The sequence below is a fragment of the Parus major genome, chromosome 5 (assembly GCF_001522545.3).
Source record: "Parus major isolate Abel chromosome 5, Parus_major1.1, whole genome shotgun sequence".
Taxonomy (NCBI): domain Eukaryota; kingdom Metazoa; phylum Chordata; class Aves; order Passeriformes; family Paridae; genus Parus; species Parus major.
In genome coordinates, this window is record NC_031774.1 from 29292140 (window position 1) to 29303791 (window position 11652).

Here is an 11652-nt window from a genome sequence, read left to right on the forward strand (position 1 = left end):
TTTCCAGCTGGCAGCATCAGGGCTGGGTGTTTTGTACAAGCCCTGGGGACTGATACTTGTGACTGCTGCACTAGCTATATATGTTCAACAAATCCTTTGTAAGCTGGAACCTTTTAGCGAGAGATTTATTCTACCTGACTCTTAGAGCTTCATTTTAAAACAGAACAATCCCATGGGAGAAAGCCATTTACAAAAGCTATGTGGTCAGTAGATTCTAAAAATCAAAGGGCATTCTTATCTCTAATTGACCTTCAGTTAATAATTTTCTCTTTTCCCCAGATTGTTGAAGCAACACTTCTGATTGCCAGCTACATTAACTATCGTTCAACTCCTTCACTGCTGTCTTCCACACAGCCCTCACGAAGCAAAACACCTGCTAAGAAGCCCTGGGAGACTGAAAACCGGTGCTTTTTTCCTTCTGTGCCCCGAAGCACAAAGGGGCCCACCCTGCTCTAAGGGCTTGTTCCGTATCAGCTGGTTTTGTTGGTTTTATACCACAGATTAATGCAGGCTCTGATGCTTTTTCCATAATAATAGACAAAGTTCCTTAGAGGTAGTGTACTTTCTCTTAAAACAAAAAAAAAACAACAACATTTATTTGGGGGACCGTGCAGGAGTTTTCCTTTCCATGACACATTCCATCCAAAATACCATTCCTCAGGTCATTTGCCTGCACAGTGCTCCCCTCATTACATCTGCACTCATTCTTCTATCTCCTACTGTACTGCCTTGCTTCACAAGTACTTTTTTTTTGGATCCCTCCCATTTTCAGCTTTCAAAAGACAGAAACTTTTGTGTCCTTGCTGAGACATGAAAGAAAGTCATTGCTGAGAAGGAAGAGGAATTAAACTCACAAGACTAATTCTGATGCAAGTCAAGGGTTATTTCAGACCTGAAATAGGGAGTATAGAATTTGAGTTCAGCAGTAATTAAGAGTATTTTCAACTTTATTTAAAGGTGGAAGCTTAGGGTCTTTGCATGTTGAGTGCTCTGAACAACTGGGACTGGAACAGTGTCAGAGGATGCCCTGGCACCTACAGGACCCATGCATTTTGGAACTGATGCTGTTCTATGCACCAGGTGAACATTAGACTGCTGCTGCAGGGCAGGGCTCAGTGTGCCACGTGCTCCACTGCCAGACAAGCACTTTCCAAGACTTTCTGATAACCACTGTTGTAGATGTGTTTGGAACTGCACATTATCTCAGACAAAGGAAGACAAGGCAAACAAATTTTGTACTTTTTCTGTCTTTCAGCAACTAGAACAGATCTTCCCAGACAAGCTCTGCCATTCTGACTTGACAGAAGCTGCTTCTTTCAAACTCCTGCTTCCTTCATGTACCATAAGCAAGGAGGAGGTAGTCAGCAAATGTGTACTCACGTTCTTCTGACTTTCCTAAAGAATGTTGGTACGTTTGATTTTTTTTTATCTTTTTCAAAGGTACTTCATTATGAGAAGGCTATTGAATTTTAAACAAATAAAAGAAAAATAGCAATTCTTCATAAAAAAATCAAAATCTACTTAGTTTAAGTTCAGCTATTTTGATAAGCATTATAAAAAAGCCAAGGAAGAATAACTGCACTTTGAAAAGTACTACGTCCAACTTCATAATAATTATGCATTCATGGGCACCCTTCCCAAATTAAAACAGAGTGAATCCAACCACTAGACAGAAGTCAGTAATAGCAAACCAGTTATTTGCAAATAAACAAACCAACCATACCAGGGAGTTTTTTTACTCCCTAGTACCTGCCACCAACCATGAGACATCCAACTAATGCACACGGGGAGCTGATAACATCAAGAGTTTTTTCATGCTTATGGTAGGTGCAAAGCCACAGACTGAAAGAGAAGGGGGCAGACAAAAATTGTTCTAAGCAATCCCTCCTCAGCATCTTTATAATATAAAACAGAAAACCCCAAACAACCAAACAAAACAAACTCAACCCCAAACCATCCCATGGTGAGTTATAGAAACAGTATGGCAGGCCTAAGATAGGAAAAGATTGTATGAACAGTGACCTGATTTGCACATACTGTAATGTACCCACATGTAAGAATTTAAAGACCATCCCTTGAAGATACAGAAAAGGGTAGAAGCTTTCTGAGCCAAAAATAACTTTAAGAAGGTATTTAGTGATTTTTGTTTTCCCTCAGATACTTCCCAGTCTCTTATCTATCCTGCTACTAGTTTTTTATTTTCCCTCTCTCTCACAATTATCTTAGTACAGCTATGCCAGTTTGAATACTGGAATACTCCTCCTCACTCTATCACCTGTGCCTAACAATTTCTCCTGTATCTGAAGGGTCTGTTTGACAGTTTGCTTCTGGTATCCCACCAGTAACAAAATGCTTCAGAATAGGCTGGAGCTGTCATCAGTGCTGGGGATGCTCAAGGCATAGAAGCCTCCAGTTCACAGGCTGTATTTCCTCACAGTGCTAACACTCATGTCCCCAGAGACTTCAGGAGACTTGTACCAGGGCCAACAGGAAACAGAGATGTTAAGTAAACAGGAGTTGTCCTGAATCTCATTATTTTCTGTCACAATTGCACTTTAAATTGAGAAGCATGGTACACAAAACTTTATCTTTTTCTTAAAAATATTCACCAATACTTGAGTGTTTCAGGGACCACCCCACTCTGATGGATGCACATGCCACTCCTATTTATAACTTACCTGTCTTCAAACACCCACCCTGTGTAGATACCTACTTTGTATGATTCTTTGGTAGAGAAAATAATTTTTTTTATTTTAATCAGTGCTTTTGGCAATGACTGTTAATGCAGCATAGAATGAGATGACAAAAGCCTTTATGTTCCTAACTGCTGTGTGTAAGTAAAAGGCTGTCTGGAAGATACTGTGAGATTTCTGTTTGTTCTTAATAAAATACAGCTTGTGGATTAATAACCATGAATTTAATGTGTATTATTCTTAGAATGAAAGAAACTATTTTAAAAGCCAAAATATAGTTGATGTAAACAAAAATCAACATTGATTGTGTTTGGTATTCAGGCACAAACCATAGCTGGTACAAACCTGCCCTAGACCGATCCCTTGTTTCTCTCTGCTGATCTCTCAGCTAAAGTGGATGATTTCACCATGGGCACAGAACGTTCAAATTATCTCCTTCAAAAGATTGCTAAAACAATCTTTCAGACTTCCTGCTGCAAGACACAGCTTCTTGGTAATTTCATCAGTGCACATTCTGAGGACTTCATGAGATTTTGACATCATAGTCAGCATTCCCAGCATGCTCTTGAGCCCATGACTCTGTGCACTCTCTTGAGACATCTTTTCTTTTGACACAAAAGCCAGTGGCACATCCCCAAGCTGCTGCCTTTCACTTGGACAACCAGAATGCTTCCTGTGACATGAGCTAATCTCTGTCTTTCAAACTTTATGGCACCGTGGGAAAAAACCCACAAATCCCCTTATCTCTATTGCATGATGGTATGGTGCCAAGTGTTCATTTACAGATAATGTGGACAAGCATGGTACAACACCGTATGCAAAATACGCATGAATCCAGGCTCCTGCCAACTTGTGGTTTAGCTCTTGTTTTGACACTTCAGTCACCTCATTTATTTTACTATATATATAGTGTGTATATATATATATATATTCACTATACAGTTGTGGAATATAGGGAGAAAAATACCTGTTAAATGTTAAAATAACTTTCAGCTTATCAACATAGAATTTCCCAACCTTAAGTTACTATTAAGAGCACAGATCAATAAAACTTTTATTCACATTACCACCATTTTCAACAATACATGTGCCTCACATTCTCAGAGTAACAGATGTGGCCCTTTAAATGCCACAACTTTTCCATGTCCTGTGTCCACAAGCCCTGCCCAATTCAGCAGTGGGTTCACATTTTTCCTGTGTTCCTTTTGATAGTTAAGCACTTACTGAAACCATTCTTGTTCCCTTTGACATCCTTTACCTGATTCATCTGCAGCTGGGCTTTAGCTTCTCTAACTACATCTCGAACAGTGTTGCTACATTCCTCCCAAATTACCTGTCCCTAATTCCACCTTCTGTCTACTTCCATTTTGTGTTCAAGTGTTGCTAGGAGCAGCTTGTTCATCCATGCAGGCTTCCTGGCATTTCTGCTTGACTTCCTGCTCATTGGGATGGACTGTTCTTGATTTCAGAAGAAATGATCCTTGACTATCAGCTTTCTCAGATCCTTCTTCCCTCTAGGGCCCCATCCCATGGGACTCTTTCAAGCAGCTCCCTGAAGAGGTCAGTCTTCAGATCTCTTATGTTTATTTCATTAAACATAACTGAATGCAAGAGTTAAATTTTCTGGTTTTGTCTTTATGAAATTCTCCAGTGATCAGGAAGGTACTCTCTGAGCCCACACATCAGCTTTAGATAATATCTAGGTATTTAGAGTGTGTTCCTCAAACAAAGGGTTAAATAAAAACCAAAGAATGCATACTTATGGCAGACCAGCCAAGGTTATTTTTTAATTTTAGCATAATTTTTAGATGCAAGAAAGAGTAAAAAATTGATGCATTTTCTTATCTCCCTTTTCCCTATTTCCTCATAATTCTTTTCTGGAAAGGCAAGAGGCAAGAGCCTTCTGGCTGAGCCTAAAAAGTTCTGCTTATGGGGCAGTTTTGCTTGCTTTTCCATGTCTCCCTCTGAGTCCTGCTGAAAGTTTGCTGCTTTTTTCAGCTATTTTATTTCACTTGATTGTGGATCTGTCTTCCTCTGCTCCAGGATCTCTTGACAACTTTTGTACACTTCTATCAAGCAGTCCAGTCGTGGCTGGGAGCTCTAGAAGTCAAACAACAGAGAATCAGGCTCTGAACTGAAACACCAATTAATTTTACCCAAACAGCAAACAGTGGTCAAAGTACAATGATTTTTCATCAATTCTAACCTGGACCAGATTAAAACCAGCAAGGAAGTGAAGGTTTCACGGTCCCATAGTCCCTATGATCCTATAACTTTTGAGCTCCCAAAACAGCATTACTGTGTAAAGTCCATCAAATGCTTCCTTGCAAGAGTTGCTTAAGAGAACAAAAGGTCGATTCAGTGCAGTAGGGCTCCTGGGCTGAGTGACATGGGAAATTGTATTTTTGAAGGCTGATATATCTTAGAGAAACCCAATGAAGGAGACACAATAAAGTTACTAATCACTGCTCCTTCAAAACTAACATACTCACTTACATGTTAAAATAATTACAGACAGGTACTCAATTTCAAAATGGAAGAGTTCCGTGCCGCCTTTGCTGCTGGAGTCAACTCTACCAGTACTAAAGTATTTCCATGAAAACAAAACTGTTCAGAGTTGAAAGGTAAAAAAAAACACAACCAACCCAAAAACAGATGTCAGGCAGACCCTTTGAACATGGAAAGGAGCATAACTAAAATCAGGTACTTCAATGCAGCTATTTGGAATTTAGTACTTGTGGATTTCCAGCAAATCTACTTTTTCCCTTGTCTACATGAGAAATATCTGATTTTTATTACTGTTGCTAAACATATTTACAATTGTGGGACTGAGCAGCAAGTATCGATGGAATAGACTATTTGTACCCCTAAGTATTTAGCTGAAGACTGACCATATCCAGTCACAAACTGTATGCAGATTACAAAACAATCACCAGCAGCAGGTGAATTAAGGACAGAGAGGACTGTACAGCTCAGCAGCCTAAGAAGTGAGGTGCCTCTGTTCTGCTTAACAACCCCCGAGGATAAGGGCAGGTTGTGTTAGGCATGAACACACACAAAGCAAATCCATTCCAAAAATGAGATTATGAACAGTCAGAACATGTTAGCAAGGGAAGAATGAGGGGAGACGAGGTAACAGCAACACAAACAAGTTATTATACATTAAGCAAATTGGTCATGGCTTGTACCGTGATCATTGCCAGAAGGTCAGGCAGGGGAAGTCATCCCAATGCCAAGGAGCTTTTATGAGAACTTTTGGTACACAGAGCTGAGAGAAAAATCAACTGCAGCACAGTGCCAGAGTTATGGTGGTAACCCTGAGCACAGGACTGCACAGAAAGCTTTTCAAGTCCTCAGCACCCTATGTGAGCCAAAGACTTCTAGCTCATGCAAACTCCTGGCTGGGTTCAGATTGACACAACTCCCCGTTGTTTGAATGGAGAGCAGATGAAAAAACCCATCCCTAGTATATGGTTCCGTGAGACTTCAAATGCCACCCACCCTGACCGCTCAGCCAGCGAAAGGAAACTGTCATCAGCTACCTGTAGTGAAATAAAAATATGCTTAGACAAGTGTGGAGCACACACAGAGACCACAAACTGGATTTCTCCACCATTCAGTCAAACTCACCTGAAAGAGTGGCACAACCTCAGATACTCCCTGAGGATCTTCAGGGTCCTGGAGGAGGATACACAGGTAGTAGATAACTTTTTGCTACAAGACAAACAGGTAAAAGTCACTGGAGTATAAAAATGCTACAAAACTGCCTGGAATTAGCACAGAAATAGGATCTGTTTCAACTCACTGGGCTGAAGGCAAATCCTGCCAGGTCACACTCAAGTCTACAAATTTCTATCAATAGCTTTCACTCAATAAATTAATAATTTTACCTCTTTTTCTCTATTAAGTTTTTAACCTGAAAAGAATACACATATGCTGGAAGGGTAAGGTCTGCTTTTCCACAGGAACTTTGCAGAAAACCCTGCAATAGGAAAAAGCATCATTTGTGTTGTCTTAGTTTCTCATTCCCATCTTGACTATGTAAGAAGTTGTACACCAGGATTGTCAGTACAGCATAACACAAAGAACTAAATCCACTAGCTCAATGCCAGTGGCATTATCCAAGGGAGGGATTTGGCTTTTTGAGGCTATTTGTTTGGTTTGAGTTCTCCTTTAAAGGCAAGAGATGACAGAATAAGGAGAAGAATCGGAAATAAAGCTCCTGGTGTCAGTAAAGCTCTGGATGGTGCTGTTTAATTGCTCTGGCAAATCATGCTCATGAAAATACACTGGATGTGAGTGTGCCCAGACACAAGAAGACAGAGTTTGTATGATTACCATATGGATGGCTTCATTGATAACCACATCCTTCACTTGACCCATCTCAATGAAGGTTGTGCTCTCTTTCCCTGAGGCATAGGATGAAGTCACCTGAATGCCAAGTGAGCCGATGACCAGCAGGGATTCCTGGTCAATCTTCACAAAGTGCAGGTATATGATCAGGCCAATCAGCGTGATGAAGATGGCTGCAGAGAGCACCATGCTGTTCTGTAACACAAACCAAGAAAAGGCAGAGTTCTGCTCTTACAATTACTTTTAACACAGCTTTAGAGAAAGTAAAATTGCACAGTAAATTGTATATTAAAGCTACAGGTGCAAAGCATTTTTACTTAGGTGGAGTCCTTTTATTCACCCGGCTTGCTGATATGTATGTAATGAGGTTTAAACCAGTCTTCGCACTATGCACTGAAAGAATTGGGAGCTGAAACTGAAAACTGCAAGAAAATTTTACTCCCACATTCAACACAGAAATCTCAATCCAAACAAGCCCGTTATATCAGTGAGAGTGTATTGTACCAACCTCTATAAAGATGATGGCACTGACAAAGAAGTGTTGTGGAATGTTTACAAGAACCAAGAGTGGATTCTCAGAGCAGAGGAACCCTCCTTCAGGAAAACCTAGTGGTTTTCTTATTGTGAACTGTCAGTCTAAACTTGTTCAAACCTCACCCTCTTCTTGCCTTAAATACAAATCCAAAGAAAATTTGCTTTATCCTGTACTTTGTATAAGGATCAATGTCTTTTGCATCATTTGAGATTGCTGTTACATTTTAATATAAAACTGATGACAGTATAGTCACCAGTAAGTCATCTGAAGACCTGGTAATACATTCTAAAGGTTCACAACCTACAACCTGTTTCTGGGACATGTTTTAGAGAACTTCAGGACACCTACCCATGAATGAGAGTTATAACAGACACTTCCTAAAGAACCAGAACTGCACAGCCCTACCACTGTCAAGCTGGGCCTGTACCACCATGCGAGCCATGAAGCTTCAGGAAATACATGGGACTTCTCCAAAAGTTTGTTATCACAGGGGAAAAAGACAGTCATGAAGTACAGATACTGAAATCCACAAAAAGAGACACTTTCAGACACGATTTCCTGGCAAAAGGATGAATTGCAGTCGCATGCAGGCTGCAAGAGCACGTGTAAAGGCAGTGGTAACCACTGACTGCAGTGTATGCTTTTGTAAAAAACTGAACTCGAACATGAACCATCTTTTCCTATCAGACTCCTGACAACTGACTCATAATGCAATCTCTATCTTCATTTCCTAGGAAAGATTACTGAAAAAAATTGATGTGCAACTCAAAGCATGGGTCACTTTTGGTCAAGCTACTGACTTCAGTCTGGACATAACTGGTCTGGGTTGAGTTTTTGATAAATCCAAAAGCATTACTTTAGAAAACAGCAGCTTTTGCAATCTGTACTGCAAGCATCTTTCTGCCTCAGCTGTGAAAAGCGATGACATTCATAGTGCAGTGCTCTCTGAGACACTCAGAAAAATTCCTCTTGGGGATTAACAGTCATTCACCTTTTTCAATTCCTCCTTAATTCTAGATTCTCACAACTCATCTCTCAAAGTAAGCACGTGTTATTTGGACTCACAAGCACGTGCCAGGCATCACTCAGCGCCCAGACAAACATCTACCCTATCTGTCAAGATGCTACAAACCAACAGAGGCACCCGAGGAGCCACCGGGGCAAGCAGGTGGCAGCCCGCGGCATTCAGTCTCTCCCTTAACCACCACAACCATCACCTCGGCGTTCCCCGGGCGCGGGGGATGCCCCGGAGCGGCGCTCAGCGCCTTCCCGCGGGCTCCGGCCGCCCTCCGTGCCCCGGGCGCCGCTAGCCGAGGCTGCTTCAGGAACACGAGCGGCCACCCAGCCCGCGGGACTCCCCCGGGCGGCCCGGTGCGACAGCGGGACACGGGCTGAGGGGCGCAGGCGGCGCCGGGCCCGAGGCGCGGAGGGGCCCGAGGGCGGCGGCGGGGCCGGTACCTCGCTGAGAGCGAAGAGCCCGTAGGCCGCCAGCCAGACGGCGGAGGTGGCGGCGCTGAGCGAGCGCAGCTGCAGGCGAGGGCCGCGCACCGCCAGCTCCCGGCAGGACGCGCTGTGCTGGCGGCGCCGCAGCGCGATCGGCGCCCCGGAGGCCGAGCGGAACCGCCGCTCCTCCGCCATGCCGGGCAGGCGGGACCGGCCCGGCCCGGCCGGCCTCCCGCGGGAGGAGCCTGAGCCGAGGGGAGGCTCTGCCAGCCCTGCTCGCTCTCTCCGGGCCGCCTGCCGGGAGGTGCCGGCGCCCGCTCTGGCCGTGGAGTGGTGCTGCCGCTGGGCTGACTCGCTTGGTTGTGCCTCGGCAGGCGCCTTTCTTTAATCCCGATGACATCAGCAGTTCCTGCGGTTTGCACATGTTGGTAATTCATTGCTTGCTTCCTCTGTTTATGGAGGATGAGTTTTAAAGGGCACAGGGTTTAGTGGTGCCGCGCGTGTCTCTTGCTGCGATGAAGAGACGGGGTTTTCATGGAATAACAGAATGCTAAGGGGTTGGAATGAACATTAAAGATCATCTACTTGTACACCACCCGCCTTGGAAAGGGACACCTCACACTACACCAGGCTGCTCAGGGCCTTATCCAACCTTGCTTTGAACACTGCCAGGGTTGGGGCACCCATAACCTCCCTGGGCAACCTGGTCCAGTGTCTCACCACCATCAAAGGAAAAAAAAATTCTAATAGCTAAGCTAAATTTCCCCTCTTTCCATTATTTCTTGCCCTATCACTACTATTCCTGATGAAAAGTCTCTCTCTGGCTTGCCAGAAGGCCCCCTTCAGATACTGGAAGGTTTCTATGAATTCTCCATGCAGCCTTCTCTTCTCCAGAAGGTTCTCTTTCCTCCCTTTGCCTGTACCATCTGTGACTACATAAATGGATTTTCTTGTCTGTACCACACTTAGCTACAAGCTCTTTTGATTTTTTCCCCCATGGTTTAAAACAGAGTTTTCTGGACCCTTGCCATCTAAATACATGATAAATTGGAGACTTGGTTTTGCATACAGAGATTTAATGAGTCATTGTATTGTGTTCCCTTTAATGCACTTCAGTTATTACTTCATGTGACTTACGTGGCAGCTCTGTGAATTCCAAACTGCCATCCTGATTCCTTTGGCCTTTATATTTGTTCTCACAAAGTTTTTGAGTGAGTGTTAGCTTTAATTGCAGGTGCCATCTTTCTGTTAGCAATTTACTTCATTCAGGGTATCTTCAGAGCTCTTGGGTGGATACTATATATATATAAAAAATCTGTTAACTTGTTCTCACAGGGGCAGCAAAGGAGTTTTAAGTGACATAAAAAAATAAGGGGCATCAGAGAATCACTACCGAGGTCTTTGCTTTGCCTGGAGGAGTGGTTGAGGGCTGCCATCTGTGGGAAGTGTCGTGCAGTATATCCAGGATCTCACTGTGACACAAGAGACCAGGTGGAGGGATGGGCTGGAGCTCTGAAGAGGAAAGGTGAGCTGGCCCGGAGGGGAAGAAAGAAACAGCAGACAACAAACTGCAGAAATGGAGAAGAAAATACTGAAGTGCAAAGGAGGGTGATAGAAATTCATTGAAGTGAAAGTGGAAAGAACCCAATAAATTGAAAACAGGCCTTTAAAAGAGGGAAGAAAGGTTTGAAATGGCAGGTGAGAAGGACTGAAGTAAATAGGCGGGAATTATGACAGCAGGTATGACAGCTTCAGAGGTGGAGACAGGGAAATGGGGAAAGAAAAATCAGAGTAGGGGGTCGAAGAGGTAATAGCACTCTGAACAGTGAGGTCAGTAACAGGACAGAAAAGAAACGAGCTCCTGGAGGACTGGTAGCTATAATTCGTATTAACAAGTCGTGGGGAGTTACTGAGATACAGAGACAGGAGGAGAATTTGGGAATCTTTAGAGGAAAAAGCAAAAGCATGCTAAGATTTTTTTTGTGTCACTGGCAAGTCCCTGTTTAACCATGTTTGTACCCTGTCATCTCATGAACTGTCAGCCTTTCTTTCAAGCTTGTACATAAAGACTGCACATTTGACAGTGGGAGTCCTGTTGCCTTGTCACAGCAGGGAAAGGTGGGGACTTTCACTCGTTTTAAAATAATTTCTTAACCATCTTCAAATGTGCCTCGAATAGGAACAGCGAATAGGAGACCTGAGAATCGTCTCAGGCCACGATGCTCCAAGATCAATATTCGAGGCAGGTGCCGGACAGGTGGCTCTTCAATGCTTTATCAAGGTCATCAGGTGATGAGCGTTACGGGTTTTTCTTCAGGGAAGGCACGGAGCAGCGCTCCTGCACAGAAGCTCTCGGAGCTCAGTGTGGCCAGCCAGGGAGCCCGGCTGAGGTGCCGCTTCCTCTCTCTGCCGCTTGTTCTCCCTGCGGGGGCGTGCGGAGGGAGGCCGAGAAGGGGTGGCGGCCCCGCGGGTGCCCGGCAGCGCTGCCCACAGCGGCGGCGGCCCGAGGCGGCCGCAGTGGAAAAACCCCGGGCGCCGCCAGCCGCGCCCCGCCCGCCGCGCTGTGCTCACCGAGCCCGGCCAGCCGCTCCACCAGCCCCGCGGCGCGGAGGGTAGCGGGGCCGTGGT

General features: G+C 44.1%; 2 protein-coding genes across 9 annotated transcripts in view; one reads left to right on the forward strand and one right to left on the reverse strand.

Moving 5' to 3' along the window:
• The window catches only part of PLEKHH1 (pleckstrin homology, MyTH4 and FERM domain containing H1), a 54051-nt gene extending 51142 nt beyond the window's left edge, over window positions 1-2909 (forward strand). For 7 of the 8 annotated variants that reach the window (XM_015631307.3, XM_015631310.3, XM_015631311.3 and 4 more), the window contains one exon: window positions 280-2909. In XM_015631307.3, the coding sequence (XP_015486793.1) occupies window positions 280-456 (177 nt within the window). In that variant the 3' untranslated portion in view covers window positions 457-2909. The remainder of the gene's footprint in view (window positions 1-279) is intronic. The other variant, XM_015631309.3, reaches the window with a different exon arrangement.
• An 807-nt stretch (window positions 2910-3716) lies between these two features.
• Window positions 3717-9244, reverse strand: PIGH (phosphatidylinositol glycan anchor biosynthesis class H). Its single transcript, XM_015631316.3, has 4 exons — window positions 9040-9244; window positions 7032-7241; window positions 6324-6407; window positions 3717-4793 (listed from the first exon to the last, which is right to left on the reverse strand). Exons 1-4 carry the CDS (start codon window positions 9217-9219, stop codon window positions 4692-4694), a joined length of 576 nt encoding a protein of 191 aa, XP_015486802.1. The 5' UTR covers window positions 9220-9244; the 3' UTR covers window positions 3717-4691.
• Window positions 9245-11652: the final 2408 nt, after the last annotated feature.

Coding starts and splice junctions, on each gene's coding strand:
- PIGH (XM_015631316.3), bottom strand. CDS start 9,219: ATGGCGGAGGAGCGGCGGTTCCGCTCGGCCTCCGGGGCGCCGATCGCG. Junction 7,242..9,039: donor GGCTCTTCGCTCTCAGCGAG/GTACCGGCCCCG, acceptor TTTGTGTTACAG/AACAGCATGGTGCTCTCTGC. Junction 4,794..6,323: donor AGGTTGTGCCACTCTTTCAG/GTGAGTTTGACT, acceptor TTTGACTTCTAG/AGCTCCCAGCCACGACTGGA.